This window comes from Carassius auratus, chromosome 41, assembly GCF_003368295.1.
Source record: "Carassius auratus strain Wakin chromosome 41, ASM336829v1, whole genome shotgun sequence".
NCBI classification, from domain to species: domain Eukaryota; kingdom Metazoa; phylum Chordata; class Actinopteri; order Cypriniformes; family Cyprinidae; genus Carassius; species Carassius auratus.
Genome location: NC_039283.1, coordinates 2,912,104 through 2,932,777, shown reverse-complemented (window position 1 = coordinate 2,932,777; position 20,674 = coordinate 2,912,104). Strand labels below are relative to the sequence as shown.

Here is a 20,674-nt window from a genome sequence, read left to right as displayed (position 1 = left end):
AACTTTTATTTATTTTTTATTAACTTCTATAAATATTGTCTTAAATTTTCTGCGCTTCCTTTTTATAATCTTGCTGCTGCTTGAACCCTCCATTAAAAACAGTACATTTAAATGTATATATATCCTGTGTGAAATAGATTTTTATTTGTGCAGGGATGAAGATGACTATTCTGATGACGATGAGGAGGAAGAGGACGACGAAGACGATGATGAAGAACCTCTACCTGTTCACCTCCCATCCCCTCAGTCCCAGCCAGATCTCGAGCCTCGTAGCCGCAGATGCCTGGTGGGGGATCTGAGCGTCAGCGTCATCCCTGAAGGAAACAACAGCAGCGAGGAGGAGGAAGACGAGGAAGATCAACGGCCGGAGGAGAGCGACTCGGATGGGCCTGTGCTATACAAGGATGACGAATCAGATGAGGATGATGACGACGACAGCCCACCAAGTATGTTAACAGCTTTTTTTTTTACTTTATATTGCATATAAGTCTCTTTTGTTCACAAAGGCTGCATTTATTTTGATCAGAAAAACAGTAGCAACATTAATACTGTGAAAAGTTGTATTTGAATATATTTGTTACATTTATTCCAGTGTTGGCAAACTGAAAGCGCCTTCTGCTGTCTGTTAATTTTTTACAGTTCATTTTTTAGCAAGATCGTATACTCAGACATCTGTCTATATAAAAGAGAGCCAAAACTTCTGACTGACTGCATGTGCGCATGTGTGTTTGCTCGCTGCAGGTGCTCTGGCCAGCAGGGTGAAGAGGAAGGACACATTGGCGCTGAAGTTGAGCAGTCGGCCCTCTGCCCCAGACAGGCAGGCTCCTGAGAGGCAGGCCAAAGTAGAACACATGGGTCTGTCGTGGCAGAGCAAGGAGCAGTGGGAGGCCATCCGCACACAGATTGGTACCCGCACTTACACGGTAATAGCCCTCTCAGCTACACACACCCCCATAACTGATTTACTGAATAAGAACACCGCTATGAATCAGCCATCGGTTTATAGTCAGTGCAAGAAGAACCAACTAGAAACAAGACATCTGGATACATACATATTTTTTTTATACATGTATATATATGTATGTATGCTGTGTGTGTACATATATTTTCTGGCTGTATATAAATAATTAGTTACATATTTTTTTATTTAAATGTATATATTTAAGTATTATTTATTTAAATGTAATTAAAGAATATATGAATAATAGGGGTGTTTTTGGTTTGTTTTTTGTCTGTAGGCGATTGAGCCAGAGACCTTCTGCTGAGGAGTTGAAACAGAGAAACATTCTCCAGCGTAAATTGCCTCTATACTGACTCCAGTTATTGTATTGTGATTTATCTTTGTGCTTCCGTTATCTTCTGTCCCTTTTTCCTCGTATCATTAGTTACTTATTTATTCCTGTTCATTTATTCCCTTAGTATTCACTGAAGGATTGACACTGACACACTATGGGTTATATTTTGTGATATTTTTGTCTATAGGAAGTGAAATTAGATCCAAAATACTTTGCTGTTCTCATTTATTTTTCTACTTCAATGCGCTTATAGTTTATTATACTCCACATAATTGTCCTATAAAATTGGATTTGAATCAGCCTGATTGGTGTTGATGGCATCTCTCATTTCTCTCCAGCCAAAAATGAAGCAGACAGACAAGCGGAGGTCCGGGAGATCAAGCGCAGACTCACCAGAAAGGTGCGGTTTGGTTTGCCTGCATTAAATTTCACCTGGAATACAATATGAAAGGATTAGTTCACTTTCAGAATTCACTCACCTCCATGTCATCCAAGTTGTTCTTTCTTCAGTCGAAAAGAAATTAAGGTTTTTGAAGAAAACAGTCCAGGATTTTAATCTATATAATGGACTTCAATGGTGGGTTGATGTGTTGAAGATCCAAATTGCAGTTTCAATGCAGCTTCAAACGGCTCTACATGATCCCAGCCGAGGAATAGGGGTCTTATCTACAGAAGAAATCAGTCATTTTGACTTACCATTGAAGTTCATTATATGGTGAAAAATCCTGGAACGTTTTCCTCTAAAACTTTAATTTCTTTTCGACTGAAGAAATAAAGACATGAACATCTTGGAATAAATTGTCAGGAAACTTTTATGCTGGAAGTGAACTAATACTTTAGTGTTGATTTTAGCAAGAGAAGAGAATTAATCTAATATTGCTTCTAGGAATTTCAAGCAAACAATCGTCTGTCAGTATTTGTGACATACATTTTTTTTCCATTTTCTTTTTTTTAGTTGAGTGAACGACCGACTGTTGCCGAACTACAGGCTCGAAAAATATTACGTTTCCACGAGTACGTGGAGGTCACATGCGCTCAGGACTATGACCGCCGTGCTGACAAGCCATGGACCAAACTCACTCCCGCAGACAAGGTTCATCTCCAAAAAAAAAAAAAATCACAGCCACACACACATTTGTGTCTATATTTAGAGATCTTTATATAAAATTTGACTTAATTACTTGAGATTATAATGTCAAAAGACACTGATTTTTTTAAAATGTCTTTCTGATTGATCTATATCTGCTCTACACATAATCAACCATCTGTAACCGGTTTGTTTAGGCTGCTATTCGGAAAGAGCTCAACGAGTTTAAAAGCTCCGAAATGGAAGTGCATGAGGAAAGCAGAATTTACACGAGGTAAGTGTATCATTTATTAAACGCAGAACTACAAAATACTTCTTGTGCAAACCATCTAACTACATATTTACATTTTTATGTGGTTTTATGTTGTTTCTAGATTCCATCGTCCTTAATTGCATCTTTTAACTGGAAAATGAAGCACTTGAAGGCTGGTGGATACTGGGAAGAAATGGCTGTTTTTTTCGGGGGAGGGAGCCTCAGAGTTTCAGAGCTCCCTTCAGACTGCTTTTACTCTGAATGTACTTCTTCAGATGCACAGGGACGCCTGGAGCATTTAGAAACAAATCAGAATAAACAAAACAGACCGTTTCTCAGTTGTCCATCCACCATTATGTGGGACGGGTGACCTCTGGGGGACAGATGCAGTATTTCTCCTGGACTTTAGGGGACCCATGTGCCAAGACAGAGAGGCGATGAAGGACTTATTAGAGGATGTCACTTGTGCCAATGGCAGATATTCCTCTCTCTACTCTCTGAAAGTTACAAATAATAGTAATAATAATGATGTGACTAATAAATATAGTAATACTACAGTAAGTGTTAGTTACTGCGCGTAGCGGGGCAGACAGAAGTACTGCGAGAAGGCCTGAGCCTGAATGTTATTGTGTATTTGTGTATGTTTGTATAGGCTGCTGTAATTTTTCTCTTAGTTTGACTCTTTGGAACGTTCTAAATATTAGAAACTTTAAGGCACAAGTTTTTTCTTTTTTCTTTCTATTATTCATAACTTTGGCTTTGACCCTCTTTATTCAAGACAGGGTTACTGATTCCACCTTACTTTGTGATCCTCACTGTTTGAGAGGTCATAGAGAAGAATAGAAGATAGGATCCGTTTTTTAGATAGAATGTAAGCGTTTCATGTTTCACTATTGGTTTGCAGAAAAAAACTGTGATCTATTATCTTTTACTATTTTGTTTTTAATCATGTCGCCATCCATAAAAATGAGGTCCAGCTATTTCAGTTTTAAGAAGTGTCCAAATCATGTTTACAAAATCTTTTATTTCTTAATAAAAAGGATTTCCTGATTATTTATTGCCCATTTAAAAGAATGAATTTAGTCCAGACACGCACTGATACAGGTTTAAAAATGAAGTTTTTGATAAGTGTTGTTGACACTGAGGTTATTGCGGCAGGAATTCTTCATTTTTTCAAATTATTTTGTCTTTTTTTTTTTTTTGGCCAGTAGGATAATATGAATTGCTCTGCTGTACAGATCCATTCTGTAGATGAAGCTGACTGTTTCTGTATATCTTGTCTTCCTTTTATTTTGGAGAATATTTTAAATATATTGAAACTCATATAGGTTACTATTTTTTTAAGCACAAAATTATTAGTGTATTATTCAACACTACAATGTAATGTAGCGTTGTATATTCTTGCTTTTTAATTATATGTGAACTTAGAAACTGACAGTAAATTTGCTGTTTTGATGTAAACACTTCTAAATCTAAATTAAAATGCTTACCAGTAAGGTTTGTTGAGGCTCTCTTTTTTTTTTTTTTTTTTTTTTTTTTTGCAAATGTTTTATGACATATTGACTGTATCATTTTGTGCACAGAACTTAAACATTAATGGGTCACATTTTACAATTTAATAACTTTGACGCCTTTGGGTAATTGAAATAAAGCTGGACAATATGTTATTATAAAATAAATATTATATGAAAAACTTAAGTGAAATTGAGAAATTTTGCTATGGCAAATACATTTATATATATATATATATATATATATATATATATATATATATATATATATATATATATATAAAAGTTTACTTCTCAATTTTCACTTAGAAATTGCTAGAAATATCACAAATAATTACCAAGAAATGAATGGCACCTTGAAGTAGAAAGACTGAAGTAGTATTTTCTTGTAAGTGTTTTTTATTTGTTTTTTCCAGCTAAAAAGTACTAAATTGTAATTTTATTTTTATAAGTAGCGAATTACTAAAACTGAAATACAATTAAAGCTAAATAGACAATTTTTAACAATAAAAATGGCAGAGCACAAAACTGTTACAAAAACCTAAAATAAAGTTAATTGAAAATATATTAACTTCAAAATAGTAATGAATACCATAACAGTATATAACGTTTCAATTAAATGACGTTTACAAATCAAACAAATTCTTCATCCATTACATGTTCCGACCCGCCTTTCCAACAGGTGGCGCCTTCGCATTTGTTTATTAGCGCGAATCCGTTGAAATACATGAAGTAGTGCCGGTGTAAGACACGCGTGCGTTGTTCTTTCGAGTAGTTACTCGTTTTCCTCAAACCTCCTCGAAGAAGCAGAAGCTTTGAACCTGGACAGTTTTCACTCATAGGTGTAGGTTTTCATCTCCGCTTCCTACCGACGGTAAGATAATACATATAAGTCTCTCAGAAGCACAGGAAATGTAATAAAAACTGAGATTTGAACTGCAACTGAGCTGAAACATGTAACCTCTGACTCCAAAGGGTCACTGCATAAGACTTGGTCTGGTTAAACTTTTAGCGGGTTGTTCTTTACGACCCTGAACTTGAACTCGAGCTCATGTCTTATTGCGCCATGTTTAAACCAACCTGCATTTAAATTGTGTATGAAACATAAAAAGAGCCTGTTCTGTCCCCTGTCATTTTTGTCCCATAAACCGCCATCAAGCATTTAACGCAGTCAGTCATAGAGTGAAGTCTCAAAACCTAGTCCGTTACATAACTTGACAACATTTTAGCTGTTGATGTAAGAACACGCCAAGGCAGAAACAATTTATAGCCAATGTAATGAATCCTGTACATAAGTGCAGATCCTGGGAAGTATTTTTGCTTCATAGGAGTTTGAGGAATTTAAAGCAAAACGTACATTTTCACTTTTTAACTTGACAGCAGTCAAGGCCTGTTTCATGTGTAAGCCTCAAATTCTGTTTAGTCTGTTTTTTTTTTTTTTTTTTTTTTTTATGTATATAGGAAGTTGCTCTATTGTTAACATTATTTCTAGTTGTAGATTTGTCACGAATTTGGAGTCGCTATGCCTGCAAAAAAAGCTGTGAAGAGACATACAATTGCAGCACCTGAGGACTCAACGGTTGTGAAAAAAACAAAAGGCAAGTCTCTCTTTTTTTTATATAGCCAGACTTTTTGGTTAAACTGATCCACACTGTAGCTGTTTTTGTCCAAAAACCATTTTTTTAATTTGCCATTTAGGAGAGAGGTTCTTTTTAAGGATTGGTTAACATCCAGAATAAAAAATATCTTATTTACTCACTCCCATGTCATCCAAGATGTTCTTGTCTTTCTTTGTGCAGTTGCTAAGAAATTAAGGTTTTTGAGGAAAATTTTCCAGGATTTTTCTCTATATAACTTTAATGGACTTAAATATTTACCAGCACCTTAAAAGGTCCAAATTACAGTTTTAATGCAGCTTCAAAGGTCTCTACACAATCCCAGCCGAGGAATATCTGTCTAGTGAAGCGATCTGTCACTTCTCATCATGTCTTTTACTAATAGTTTTAAAGAAAATTCTTTCCATGGATCACTAGTTAACCTGCTTCTAACTGAATGCATTTTCACATCATCTGAACATATTGTGAACGTTGTTACTGTAATATTGAGTTGTATAACCATGCTTTAATGTGGTTCTAAAATTCACAGTCAGTCTTATTGACCTAAAAGAACAAAAATGCAGACGTTGTTTTGAAACTGAAAACACGCGCATTCTGTTTTTGTGGTGGTTTGTAGCCTCGCACAGTAGTCATGGGCAGGAGAAGGGCCTAGTGCTTGTTCTGGGGCAGGGAGATGTTGGGCAGCTTGGCCTGGGAGAGGATGTGCTGGAGAGGAAGAAACCAGCTCTGGTGACACTTCCTGAGGGGATTGTGCAGGCCGTGGCTGGAGGCATGCACACAGTCTGCCTCAGCGACACCGGAAACGTAAGTTTAAGATTTAAATGTATGTTTTGTGCTGACCTCAAAACCCCACTAACAAGATCGTTCAATGTTGTTTTATCATGGCTTTCTGACATCCTGCCTGTTTTCTGTCATCCATGTGTAGATTTATACATTTGGCTGTAATGATGAGGGCGCGCTGGGCCGTGACACATCAGAGGAGGGCTCAGAGATGGTGCCAGCTAAGGTGGACCTTGGTGAAAAAGTGGTGCAGGTTTCTGCTGGGGACAGTCACACAGCTGCCCTCACAGAGGAGGGGGTCGTCTACGTCTGGGGCTCTTTTAGAGTGAGTGTAGCCTTTTTGTATGCTGCAGCAGAGCGGAAGCACTGTACCTCTTTTGATTGACCTATCCTTTTTGTTGCAGGACAATAACGGTGTCATTGGACTCCTGGAGCCCATGAAAAAATGCACATTTCCCGTCAAAGTTCCTTTAGATAAGCCTGTGGTTAAAATAGTCTCAGGTGTGTTATAGTCAGTCAAGCTGTAGCTTTACATTGTTTGTTATTGATCTGCATGGTAATATTTTGAATTCAATATAAAGGTAACGACCACTTGGTGATGTTGACGGTAAATGGTGAGCTGTACACCTCAGGATGTGGAGAACAAGGACAGCTGGGCCGTGTGGCTGAGCACTTTGCAAACCGCGGAGGCAGAAAGGGATTGAGTATGTATCTCCATTTTTATTGAACTGTCACTACTGGAATTTAAATGGTGGTTAGAAAATGTTCTCTAAAAATCATATTGTACCAATACTGTAAGTCTGTTGCTAATGTAGACCACATTTATTTGATCAATTATAGTAAAATGGGAATATTTAGAAATATTACAATTATTTTCTATTTTAATGTTTCATAATATAAAATCATACCTGTGATTTACAAAGCTGAATTTTCAGCCATTGCTACACTATTCAGTGTCACATGATTCATTTATCAAGCTGAACATCATTGTGCTGCTTAATATTTTTGTTGAAACGAATACTTTCATGAGAATTTTGTGAATTAAGTTCAATAGAACTATTGGTTTAAATTTGAATTCTTCTGTAGCATCATAAATGCCTGTTATTTCACCTTTTGAACAGTTTAATACATCTACTGAATAGAAGTATTTTCTTTCCATGAAAAAAGTCTCACTGACCCAAAACTTTTGAAAAGTAATTTGTGTGTGTGTGTGTGTGTGTGTGTGTATATATATATATATATATATATATCTTGCAGTGTTTATAATTTAACACAATTTTTTTTTATTTAATATAATTTTTTTTCTTCAGTGAGGCTGCTGGAGCCGCAGATGGTTATCATTAAGCCACGGGGGAAGGTCGTTTTCACTGATGTCTTCTGTGGGGCGTACTTCACCTTTGCTGTGTCTAAAGAGGGGCACGTCTATGGATTTGGCCTTTCTAATTACCACCAGCTTGGTACAATTCCAGCTCATTCAGTCCTGAGGATTCGAGGGAATATCTGTTGCAGAATCTTTAGATTATTTATTTTTTTCTCTTGCTCCTTTTTACAGGTACCCAAAGCACAAATACCTGCTTTGCTCCTGTGAAACTCAGTTCTTTCAAGAACTCCACCACATCCTGGGTGGGTTTCTCTGGGGGGCAGCATCACACACTGTGCCTGAATTCAGAAGGTAATTCATCCACAACCCTCATTAGTGTTACTCGTACGTTAAAATGAGTGTTTTTAATCATGTGTTTCACCAAAGGATTAAAAGATGTTCAACTGATGTCTTCATCCACAGGACAAGTATGCAGTCTTGGTCGGGCAGAGTATGGTCGTCTGGGCCTGGGGAAGGATCCAGGGGAGAAGAGTGAGCCCACACTTGTTTCTGGGATCAGTGACGTTCAGATGGTTGCCTGTGGTGCCTCTGTGAGCTACGCTGTCACCAAACAAGGTGAGTCTGCTCCCTGTCCCGGACCACTTTAAATTAACCTTAAAAGAACATTTCTGGCTTTGGGTTCATTAAGTCTAATCCTCAAGGTTTTAGCCACTACAAGTTATTGTGCAAAACTTGAAATGTAAGCCGATTCAGACCACACACAAATTCTGTAGAAATGCAACTAGTCATCAAGCAGTATCTGAAAGGGCCTTCCTTTTATGAATTAGAAAAAGTGCCCATAATAACACTACCTTTTAAAAGATTTTGTTAGTTTTAAAAATATTTATTTGGTGCATAAGAAACATCGAGTTGCGCTAGTTAATATTTTGTTTTTAAGGATTTTTTTGATTAGTAGAAAGTGCAATAGAACAGCATTTATTTGATATAGAGGACTTTTGTAACATTGTAAATGTTTACTGTCATTTGATCAATTTAATGCATACTTACTAAATGAGTGTTTTATCTTTTTAACCTTACCTGAACTTTTAAATGGTAGTTGTTTTTTTTGTTTTTTTTTTTTGCTTAAAGGTAATTTACATTATATTTTTTACAATATTTATTTTACATTTTTCAAAATTTAGAAATTCAGTTAAATGCAAACTATTTGGTTTTAGTGTTTTATTTTTTCTAATTTAGATTATAATAATATATAATATATAGAAAATTTATCAATGCATTTAAAGTTTCTGATATCATGGTTTGGGTTCTAGCATTGCTTGTCCCCAGGGCTTCAAAACGAAAAAAAAATTAAATCTGTTCACTCCAAGCAGAATCGAAATTTTTACGTTTCTGTTCTGCGTTCCTCTGATATTATTACCGTTCCGAAACCGGTTCAGGTGGAAGAAATACCGGTTAATAACGTTATTTTTTAAAAACAATATTATTTGCCTATAATTTGCCTAATAATATAAAAATAGCGTTTTCTTTACTCAAAAAGAAAAGGAAAAAATTGAGATCTAACGTTAACCAATAACCCGCTGCGCTTTGTCACAGGCAATACAGCAGCATCTTTTCTAGATTTTGGCCAAATGTAGGCTACTTAAAAAAAAAATAGCAACAGTTTAAGTATTTTTAAAGATATTACAAAAAAAAATTAGCTGCATTGTTTAAAAAAACACTTGTATAAGATTGCGTTTTCAGTGTAAAAAAAAAAAAAGTTGTGGCTCAAGTGGTATTTTATTAGCCCTATTACTTTCGGGAATGATGAAGGCTAAAATGCCGGTTGTCGAAAGCAAAATGTTTACAAACATTATAAAAACAGTTATTAGTTTCTCTCCAAAACAAATCCTCTAAAGTTTGGGCTATAATAAAAAGGTCAATCCAAAAACAAATTAAGCTGATGCCTACTTCTCATTCGGCACAAATCCAAATGTTTCCATGTTACCGATGTATCAGGATGTTAAAATATAATTTATTATGTAGTGTTGTACTTTGACACAAAACATCATCCATCACATCGGCTTTATCAGCACAGTGAGGCGCAGTCGCGCTGAACGCAACGTTGTACAACTGTAGTTTTTCTGTTTTCTCCATTCATAGAAGCGCTGCAGGTGCGTGTGGTCTGTTGAATTAATCTCACACTGTCCTCAGAAACTCTAAGGGTGGTGCTTTGTCATTAAGACTGACCTATGATGAGTTCACAGCTGAGTGGACATTTCACTCGTTGGCTTCAGCGCCACATTTGCATATGCTGTACTGCTGGAATTTGTGATTGGTTGACAGCAAATTTCAAATATTAGATGGAACAATAAAATAACGTTATTAACCGGTTAATGGCCACTTCAAATTTTTGATTCGGTTCAGAACTATAAAATTTTATTTCGTTTCTGGTTCTGTTTCTGTCCTAATTTCGTTTGTGGTTTTCGTTCCTTGAACTGGTTCAGAGCCCAGTTTTAAATGGCAAGTGCTACAAAAGACGCAATATGTGCATTGTTCACAGGTTTAACTTCAACCATCAATTACATTAATTGCACAAAGCAGAGCAGTTTATTTTGACACTACCAAATAAAAACTGAATTTACAGTTGGCATGTTTTGATCATCAAAGCTGCGTTTCAGTTTTCTAACATTGCTGTCTGTTGGCCAGGCTCTGTGTTTTCCTGGGGCATGGGCACAAACCTGCAGCTGGGTACAGGAGAGGAGGAGGATGAATGGAGCCCAGTGGAGATGGCAGGCAAGCAGCTGGAGAACCGTGTAGTGCTATCAGTGTCCAGTGGAGGGCAGCACACTGTCCTGCTGGTCAAAGAAAAGCAGGAGAGCTGATCTTTAACCCCTTGACTAAAGACAGCTGAGCCAAACTACTGTATCAGTGGTATCTGTAACCCATAGCTTGATCATGATCGGGAGAGTCTGGGGGTTGGGAATGCTTCCTGTGCTGAGAAGTCAGCATAGGATGAGTGCCATCTAATTAAACCTTTTATCCTGCTTTATGGGGAGCCCAAACATTCACTGGATATGGTCCGGAAGATGATCAAAGATACCTTTTTTCTTTTATTGACTGTTTCCTTTGCTTTAAATTCTTAATTCTTTTTAACGGATATCTTTAGTATGCTTCCTGGAGACCACTTGTCATGAGTGATTGTATGCATGTATGAGCCGAAAAGTGATTTAATGTCTTTTAAAGTCCTGGAAAGCATTTTTTTATATTCCACATTTTGGTCTGAGCAATAAAAGGTTACGATAGCAGGTCTATATTACTCTCAAAAAACAGATTTGGTATTGCTGTACGTTGCAGTGTTAAACTGTTTTCCTAATTTCATAATTTAAACCTGTATCCATGCATTGCTGGCCTTGTGGACAATTAATAAAAGCGAGTCTTTACAGAAACTGATGCATGGTTACTCATTTAAATAAAATAAAAAAAGTTTAGGCAAGATCTTATTTCATTTAATTTTTTTTTGTGTGTGTGTTTCTGCAAGAATTTTGTTGTTGCACTTTAAAGTAAAAATTAATGATTCATATTTCATTTGTAGAAGTGCTGAATGTTTCTTTGTATTTGTGTAGTTTGTCCACTAGATGGCGACGATGTGATCCCAAGATTAAAGTAAAGTTCTTCAGTTTAATTGCTTATATTTTAGTATATTCCTTACAAAATGTTTGGCTTTAGGAGCATGGAGGTATATATTTATTTATTTTCATTAGCCTGACTAGCCAAATCTTTGAAATGCTAACAGCCTCTCCTGCAAGCATTTAATTGTGACATTAACATGTAACATCATTTAGTGCCATCATCATATTTTTTTTTTTCATGCCTGGTGCGAGGTAGCTGCACTGAGAAGTGGACAGGGCACTGGCTTTAAATGTTATTGTTTTTAATGGCAGCAAGCTACATTAAATCTGTTTGAGAGGGATGTCCTTATTCTCAGTATAATTGTTTCATTGTTTCCATCATTCCGTTTCACATCGAAACATCACGAAAATAAAAAGTTTCATGCCAGACAGTTCATGAATTGTTAAAGGATTTTCTAGAGCTTATTAAAGGTGCACTCAGTATTTTATTTTTGTATTTCCTTTTCCTCATTACAAAGATTTACGTGATGTAAACACTTAAAACATGTTTACAATTATGGACACCACATTACCAGCTCGAGCATATTGTATTCACAAAATGAACTGATCAAATGATCAGTTAATTTTCTCTGGTGCAATGTCATTTCAATAGAAAGCTATAAGACTGGAAATTTAACATTTCCTCAGATTTTGCACCTGGTTCAAGTTGATCACCTGGATTTGACATACTGATCGACTTGCTGCTGAACACCAGCAACTGTTTGGTTAACAGCCTTCTTGATAATAGCTTTTGTGTTCAACAGGAGAATGAAACTCTTACAGATATGGAACAGCTTGAAAGTAGTGACAAAATTATCTTTTGTGGGAAAACTCTTTAATTGCCTTCTGGTTGAGAGCTGTGCCACACTGACAATGCATGGACCTTTTCTTATCCCTAAATTTTTAGGTGTGTGTGTGGTGCTTCATTAGTGTTGGTAAAATTTGCATAATTGGTGGCCCAATTATTTTTTGTTTGAAACACTGGGCAACTGAATGTCGCGTTGGTACCAAGATGACGGTTCATCATCATATATATTTTTATTTAAAGATTCAGATTGCATCATAACTGATAAAACTGTTGAGATGAGAAGGCACCTCAGTTTTCATTACTGAAAACTGGCACGTCTGTAGTTGTTGGAGTTAGATGTGTTTTCTGTTCTTTTAGGCATGCAATTTGCATTGTTTATAATATCAGCATGCCTTTAACCGTTAGACCAGTCGTTATTAATAAGCATCTCATCTTGATGGGTGAACAACCCCATCACCATGGAACTAAACGGAGCAAACACTAGATATGCAAGGTTTGCTTAGACTGGTCTTACTGGAAATGGGTATGATTTTCATCATATTCCCCTGAGATAAATTATATGGGAACTGCTAAGCTTAGAGCATGACTGACCAAATATATAATGTTTAATAATTATGAACATGTTTTTTGTTTTGGCCTGTGTGCGACCATTAACAAATAAAAATGAATATAATAAAAAGTATGTTCAAACTGGAGGCTCTTAAACATTTTCCCATTTTTGATTTTAGCATTTTACCCTGTGGACATGTTTAACATCACTTGCCAAATGTATTGTGTACAACAGGGATCCTCAAATTTGGTCCACGAGATCCACTTTCGAGTTTAGAGTTTAGCTCTAACCCTAATCAAACACACCTGAGCTAATCAGTGTCTTCAGGATCATTAGAAAATCACAGGAAGGTGAGTTTGATCAAGGTTGGAGCTAAACTCTGCAGTGCATTGGACCTCCAGGACAAGATTTGAGGAACCCTGGTGAATAAGAATTTGATTTTGAGTTTCTGAGCTTGTTTACATGTTTCATGAGGACTCTGAATGGGGTTGAGCGTAATTTTGTGTAATGCTCCCGATCAATCCAGCCAACATGCTGTGTCTCTTGTCATTATTGTGCCTCGTGATGCTTCCCTCCACCACATATAAACAGTGTGGCTCTCTGATCCACTGTTTATGCCATTATGTAACTGACGCTGCAAATCACAAGGAACCAGAGAAGCACTGCTGAACATGATGATGTTCTTTATTAATGCCATTTGCTTATATAAGATTCTGTATTTGTCTCTGCTGGCTGATTGAGACTCTGTTTTTTTTTCCATAGCCATTTCCAGACTCCATTATCCCTACTATGGCACAAGGTATACTCCATACACCATTGCTTTCAAATATAACAGGTGGATTGCTTCTGTTCCTCCCACATGTAGAGGCAAATTACACAGGATGCCGTTTTTCAATTACGCTGTGAAAACAAACCAGCTTGGACTTATTAACAGCATAGTTCCACTCTTAGTTTGACTTCTTGTGGTTAGAGTTTGAGGACCTTTTTTTATACCCAGTTTGTGAAAAATGCAAATAAAAGTATAGGCTAATTATTTCATTTGACCAAATTAATAAAAAAAATTGTCATAAATATGGCATGATTACATAGTTTTGATTACAGTGGATAGATGTACGTACATCTGTTGCTTTTGTAAAGCAGAAATTTTTTGCAGAGTTTCATAACCATTGGGGAAAAAACTGAAGCCATTCATCTTTTTAAAAGTTAGTGTCTTATCAAAGTGATTTTGAAGCTGATAATTCAAAATATTAATACAAAAAAGTTGCTTTAAGTTTGAATCTGGGTATGATGAATACTTTTTTACCATAATGTTTTTCCATAAAATGGTAGAATGGCGACTTTTATGATAACTTTTAAACTGAATGTCTCTAATTTTTGTAATTTCAACAAAAACTTACTCTGATAAGCACACTGGACTTTCATGTTTCATGTAATTAGAAAAACAAAAGTTAGCAAAAACACAAAAGACTATGTATCAGGAGGTTTTGTCTTTATACCACAGTCGATATACAACAGCCTTTTTATTTTATCCTGATTCAAAAGCACTAATCCAGTGTATTTCATAATAGGTTGTCTTCTGAAGAGATTATGTAACAGCGCTTGAGTCTCCAACCTTTACAAGTACCTGCAGAAAATTTGCATAGTAGTTTTTCATTTCTATATTTTAAGGCTTTTGTGGTATATTTATACCAAACAAAAATGAAATCTTTAAACCCATTTAAAGGTGACAGACGTATTTATCATTCAATATATAAGATGAAGAATGTATATCTTAAAGAGATGATGAATGTTTAGCTTTTTTATCATATGGGTAATGAACATTTTTAAAATAAAGTTGTTGTTTTGTGCCAACATACATGCAATCTACAGAACAATTAAAAAAAAAAAATTCTTCCACAATATAAACACGTTGTGTACTTTGTGATGTCTAATTGCTATGCATCCCTTAAAAATATAAACATGAGGAAATATGCAACAGTTGCACAAAAGTACATACAGGTTCTACAGCAAAGTAATACTCACTGCTAATACATGATCCTTGACTGGAAAAAGTTTGTCTAAAACAGCTCAAGAAACTAAACTCTCTCTCCTTTTACAACACAGCTGACATTTAGAATCAAACACTAATATCACAAAATGATTCATTAAATGTCACTTCGACTTTGGAATTTGAAGAAGATCAAAAAACAGCCATTCTGAGCAAATGGCAGTGAAATACAAGATTGGTTGCACTAAATACTTCAGTACTAAGATTCAAATACCGAAAAGCCCATCTTTGATAATCTCAGAGCACATCTACACATATTATGAACACTGTATACGTATAGTCAAAGGTCATCAAACACCTTCACTAGCAGCACACATTACAAAATTACACCTTAACAAGCACCATGAAATGAATAATGTGTTGAGAGTTTACGTAACAGTGTGTTTTAACAGCCTTCCTGAGGAAAGTAACCTTGTCATCCGTGCAAATCTATCCTGCAAACCTTCAGATGAAATTTTGGTCCATTCTCTGTCTTTCTCCATATAGCTTTATCCCCAGGTTAAAGAAATCCTGTTTTATAGAGTGGAAAAAGACCTCTGTACAGTTTTATTGTTCAGTGAAACAAGATTGAGTGAATCTAAGAGTCTTGAGTCTTTTGAAAATGAATTTGTGCATTTAGTACATTGTTCGCACACTTGCATCTCAGTTACAAATTCCCAGGAAAAATGCATTCACTTTCATTAAAAAATCTGATTATGGGAATCTACTTTGATGGCTCATATACCACTAATGAATGTACATTTCCCGTTGACCATTCAAGACCACCTATTTGATGTCTTTCCCAAAACATGATCACGATCTTGATGGTCCGAATGATCTCGTTTCCACATTTAGGAAACATTTCATCAAATCATTTTAGAGCCATCCTTCGCTTTCCCACACAGTGAAATTAAGAAAGGTAGAAAAATATGACTAATGAACCCCACAACATGCATTTTACTTTCAGTATATTGGCTTGTTGTCAAGTTGTATTTACCTCAAAGGAGCTTAAAACTCAGTGGTGGAGATCAGGGTGACTCTCTGTGTCCTTGCTTGTGTATCAGAAGGCATCTGTTCCAGGTCTAGTCATGTGGGTGGTTTCATCGATTCAGACCTGGCGCACACCGAGATGGGCTCTCTCGTGACATTACGAGCTCTGGAAAAGCTGATCTGCTCCATGCGGGAGCGAAAGGGCAAGCAGAATTCTCTGAAGCACCTCTTGAAGTTTTCATCCAGAAATGCATACAGGACTGGGTTGAGGCTGCTGTTCATGTAGCCCAGAGCAATACACAGATGCCAGCAAGCGACCACAAGCAGATTCTTCTGGTCGATCTCCACCATGGTTTTGATGATGATGAAGATATGGATGGGGGTCCAGCAGATGATGAAGGCTGCCACCACCACCAACACCATGCGGGTGATGCGCCGAAGGTTCCTGTCTTTCTCTTTGGAGCCGGACAGCAAGCGCACACTCTTGAGGCGAAGGATCATCAGGCCGTAACAGATAGTGATGATGAAAACAGGAACCACAAAGGCAAAAATGAAAACACAGATCTTGGTCACAGTGTCCCAGTACCAGTCGGGGTCTGGGAACTTCAACATGCAGACTGTTTTACCTGTGGAGATAAGAAGATAAGAAGGTGAGTATAGACTCATTTCTTAATTGAATTTACTGTACTAATCAGTTCTAATTTGAGCGAGTCATTAAATTATTAATTTAACCAATTTGTTCAAAAAGAAAGATTCATCCAGGAAATAAACACTGTGTGTTTCTCTGGTTTTGTTTTTAACTATTATCTTAAATATTACTCAATATTAACATCTGGTTAACAGAGCTAAAAAAATTATATTACATGAATTTGTGGCTATGATTAGGTGCAACCGAATCGATGAATTCACTAAATAGAAATGGATACTTACAGAATGGAAACAATATAAGCTGGATAGCAAAAACTTGTGCTTTTTCCTCTCATTTTGTCCTCACCTGTGTCTGTCACTCTAGTAACTGCCATAACCATGACTGGGAAGCCAAAAGCTGAGGAGAGAATCCATATGCATATGTTGATGATCTTTGCTTTGATGGGTGTGCGGAAGTCTAGGGCTCTCACTGGATGGCACACGGCAATGTAACGGTCCACACTCATCATTGTCAGAGTGAAAATACTGGTAAACATGTTGTAGTAGTCAATGGCAATGACTAATTTACACAAGAGCTCCCCGAATGGCCAGGTGCTCATGAGGTATTTGGCACTCTGGAAGGGTAGAGTACTGGTGGCTAATGCATCGGCCAAAGCAAGGTTAAAGATGTAAATGTTGGTAGCTGTCTTCATCTTTGTGTACCTGAAGAAAACAAACAGTAAAAGTCTGTCTAAGAGATTCAGCGAGATAAGCAATTCATAATTTTCGAATGTCGATCCGCTGCATCTGGGTTCGCAGTGATAATACAGATGCAGATGAATGGGATGCACTGATTATGCATGATTTTAAGTTCTTCTCTGCTTTACCCTTTTCATTATACATATCAGATATGATTAACATGATGATCAGCTCAAAACATTGGGGGAAAAAAGAACCATATTTGCTCTTTTAAATATTTTTTTGTATATTGTTATTTCCTATTTTTATTATCTTTGTTTTCTCACTGTCATTCTGTTTGTGCTGTGGAAGCTTTTGGAACCAAAACTAATTCCTCATGTGTGTGATCACCTGGCAATAAAGCTCTTTCTGATTCAGAATCTTATTTTAACTCCCTTCCACACTGTAAATAACTTTTATTTCAAGAACTAAAATGTTAACCTATGAAAATTATGTAATGCATTGGTACATTCATTATCTTTTTTATTTTCTGGTGATGTGATAAAACATTATAAAACTATAAGTACTTGGTTTGTTATCCTATTTGCAGAGTTTTCCATTAAACACAAAACTTTTAGAAGATAAACTATTTTCACAATATAGTATTTTTATTTTTAGTAAAAATCTTAGTGTTTATTTTAGGCTACTATTAAAGATTTTTGAGCGACTTTTTTAACAGTAATTATTTTACATGCACAGAAATATTATTATTAAGGTTATAATACATGATTTGACTATAATGGCTGTCAATGCAGAAATACTGATAAAGTGTAGTTACAACATCTAACAGCAGATGCAAACAACAAGCTTTCATTAAATGAAGGTGTCTCAAGAGTCTCTCTGATTGCATAAAATATGGGGTATCCTTTGAAAGGATGCAACCACAGCTACTAAAGTAAAGCCCAATGCTAAAGGCACAAATTGTAATCTGCTGATTATCCTCTCTGAGATTTGTCTGGTGCCCACACACTGCGAGCTCTTTTGAGGACTTGACATTTGAAGTCTCACAGAGAAGAAGAGAGAAGACAGCACATCTGTGACTACAGTTTATTCCTCTCTTTGTAAATGGCTATACATGTGGTTAGATGAATAAATCCATTATTATAAGTTCCATGAAGTCTTTTGAACCGAGTGCATAACGTTTTATTGTATATCCACGCTGTTATTCAAAACATTTTAAAATATTATTTAATCTTATAATCAATAAAAAAGTAGCTGTGATCTGATTTGAGTATTTTAAAAAGTAGCCTAATATAAACTTATTACAAGTGTTTTTTTATGTGATTAGATAATCCAGATTTCTGTTAGACACTGTAAAACGCAGTAAAAGGACATGAAATCAGATGATAACAGCAGTTTTCACAACTGAGCTTTGAATTGTACATGCTGTGAAAATGGTTCTTCCTCCAAAACTACCCCTGAGATAAACTGGTATATCTGTGAGTGATATAATTTCAGTCCTCAACCCGGTCTTTCATCTTCCAGCACTTGCTCAGCTTCCTAACAAAACTCCATGTCCACCACATTCTTTGTAAATACAGGTTATATTCCAGAGGTTTTTAATTATACCTAATATGCATATTTGCATTCTCGTATTTTTCTCTTTAGACTTTGTGCACTAATTAAAGTAAATCAGAAAAGTTAGGGCAAAGTGGGTTTTCTGTGCTTATTAATGTCAACGTGTGGTAAATGTATAATTATCATCCCACTTTCAGATACTTCTAAAGTACATATTCACTGAATAAACAATTTCTCTTACCTGACCACACCGTACATAACCAGAATATTTCCGAACAGTCCCACCACGCAGATGACGGAGTACAGCGCGGTGATGCACACAGCGATAGCGACCGCAGCGCTGCCTCTCACCGCCTTCGGCTCGCTGCCTCCGCTCCAGTTGGTCAGAGGTCCTCCAGGTTCCTCCATAAAGCTCAAGTTTTGCAGAATTAGAGGCTCCATGCGCTTCCCCTGTATAATTCCAAAAGCCTTCTAAATAAGTGAAACGGAAAGATTATAAACGTAGCCTATATCTTAAACGTAATATAGAGAAATATAGAGAACAGCAGCTTCTAAGGGCAACAACACTGCTCACTTTACGTAGCTCTCCTCTTTTCTCCTGTCCTCTCCTCTTCTCGGGAGAGCAGTCGACTTCCAACCGCGCGTGTTGTGCACGCGCTCGTACTTCGAATGGCAGCTGCTGCGCCCGCGCACAAAAGTGTCACTCCACAAAGCCCACTGTGCACGTGTAAAGCCGTACCTAATGCGTTTGTTATATTTTCTATTAAATGTCTAGATAACCTAGTTCAGGTAAACACTTTAACCATGAAAATGTAACCATGGTTTTATTACAGTAAAAGAGTACAAATTGCGTAAAAACAGAAAAAAGAAAAAAAAGTGTATTTATTTTTTTGGCTTCTTGATTACATTTGTACTATCACAGTTTTACAACAAATACCATGGTTAAACTAAGGTTAGTGTAGCAAAACCATAGTTAATTTGTGGTTACGATGGTTGTTTTATTCATTTTATTTGTGGTTAATTTTGTAAGCAAACATATTATATATATATATGTTTAACTGGAAAAAAAATTCAGTTGTTTGGAAATGAAGCCTCTGAGTGTTATGTGTTTGTCGTTCTGTCTGTCTGTTTGTTCGTTTCTCCAGAACCACACTGCTGTAGGTCTTTTCAGCCTGAAAGAGGAAATACCAAAACACATAAATCAGTGATGATATTAATGTAAATGACCCTAATCTTTGCTGCTTTTGCATTAAAAGGGTTATAAGACCTCTCTGCTTTGAACGGACAGATTTGTCAAGAGTGTGGTTTTGTCAGGCTTTGCTCTTGGCTTAATTTCCTGTAAAACAGGACACCTTCTGGAGGCTTTGTACCTAAGTCATAGTAGCAAACTGTTGCTACATGTTTTTTTTTTTTTTGTACTGCTTAAGACATATTATTGAGTTCATTCAACTTGTAGTACATTTACATTTACATTTATTCATTTAGCAGACGCTTTTATCCAAAGCGACTTGTAGTAGATTTGCATTCTTTATCTACAGTACGTCTGTGTTCAATACTTTCTGTCTACATCAATGTACCAAGTCACATTCCTCATAAGTACAAACTTCAACTGATATAGTAAACAACACCAATGATTATCAGGTGCTTGTAGGTACAATATCTATAAGTTATTTCCCCACTGAGCTCACATAGAAAAAGAAAACTGACTCTCAGGGGTCAATTTTCAATTATTCCACATTTTGATAATGAAATCGTGTGCAGGTGATTACATAATCCGTTCAATCAAGAAGAATCTTCACTATTCCATTGCTTCTAATCACAGGTGTTGTGCGGAAATGAAATTATATAACGGAGGAGAATCAAATTCAGACACTATCCTCTCTGATGACTCTAATGGCTCTCTGCTG

General features: G+C 36.3%; 2 protein-coding genes and 1 long non-coding RNA gene across 4 annotated transcripts; 2 read left to right on the top strand and 1 right to left on the bottom strand.

Annotated features, from left to right (window-relative positions):
• Positions 1 to 134: 134 nt before the first annotated feature.
• Positions 135 to 4,124, top strand: LOC113059788 (uncharacterized). Its single transcript, XR_003278151.1, has 7 exons — positions 135 to 446; positions 742 to 923; positions 1,239 to 1,294; positions 1,634 to 1,695; positions 2,251 to 2,388; positions 2,580 to 2,656; positions 2,757 to 4,124. It is a non-coding gene; the product is annotated as an uncharacterized LOC113059788 (long non-coding RNA).
• Positions 4,125 to 4,862: 738 nt separating this feature from the next.
• Positions 4,863 to 11,352, top strand: LOC113059786 (regulator of chromosome condensation-like). 2 transcript variants are annotated; one of them, XM_026228394.1, is made up of 10 exons: positions 4,863 to 5,020; positions 5,639 to 5,744; positions 6,379 to 6,566; positions 6,688 to 6,867; positions 6,947 to 7,043; positions 7,124 to 7,246; positions 7,853 to 7,999; positions 8,095 to 8,214; positions 8,326 to 8,478; positions 10,549 to 11,352. In XM_026228394.1, the coding sequence occupies exons 2-10, from the start codon at positions 5,669 to 5,671 to the stop codon at positions 10,722 to 10,724; spliced, it is 1,260 nt and encodes a 419-aa protein (XP_026084179.1). In that variant the 5' UTR covers positions 4,863 to 5,020; positions 5,639 to 5,668; the 3' UTR covers positions 10,725 to 11,352. The 2 variants fall into 2 exon arrangements, with proteins under 2 accessions (XP_026084179.1, XP_026084180.1); XM_026228395.1 differs by having other exon boundaries at positions 4,877 to 5,020; positions 5,645 to 5,744.
• Positions 11,353 to 13,118: 1,766 nt separating this feature from the next.
• Positions 13,119 to 19,582, bottom strand: LOC113059787 (delta-type opioid receptor). Its single transcript, XM_026228396.1, has 4 exons — positions 19,342 to 19,582; positions 19,009 to 19,238; positions 16,879 to 17,234; positions 13,119 to 16,510 (listed from the first exon to the last, which is right to left on the bottom strand). Exons 2-4 carry the CDS (start codon positions 19,206 to 19,208, stop codon positions 15,981 to 15,983), a joined length of 1,086 nt encoding a protein of 361 aa, XP_026084181.1. The 5' UTR covers positions 19,209 to 19,238; positions 19,342 to 19,582; the 3' UTR covers positions 13,119 to 15,980.
• Positions 19,583 to 20,674: the final 1,092 nt, after the last annotated feature.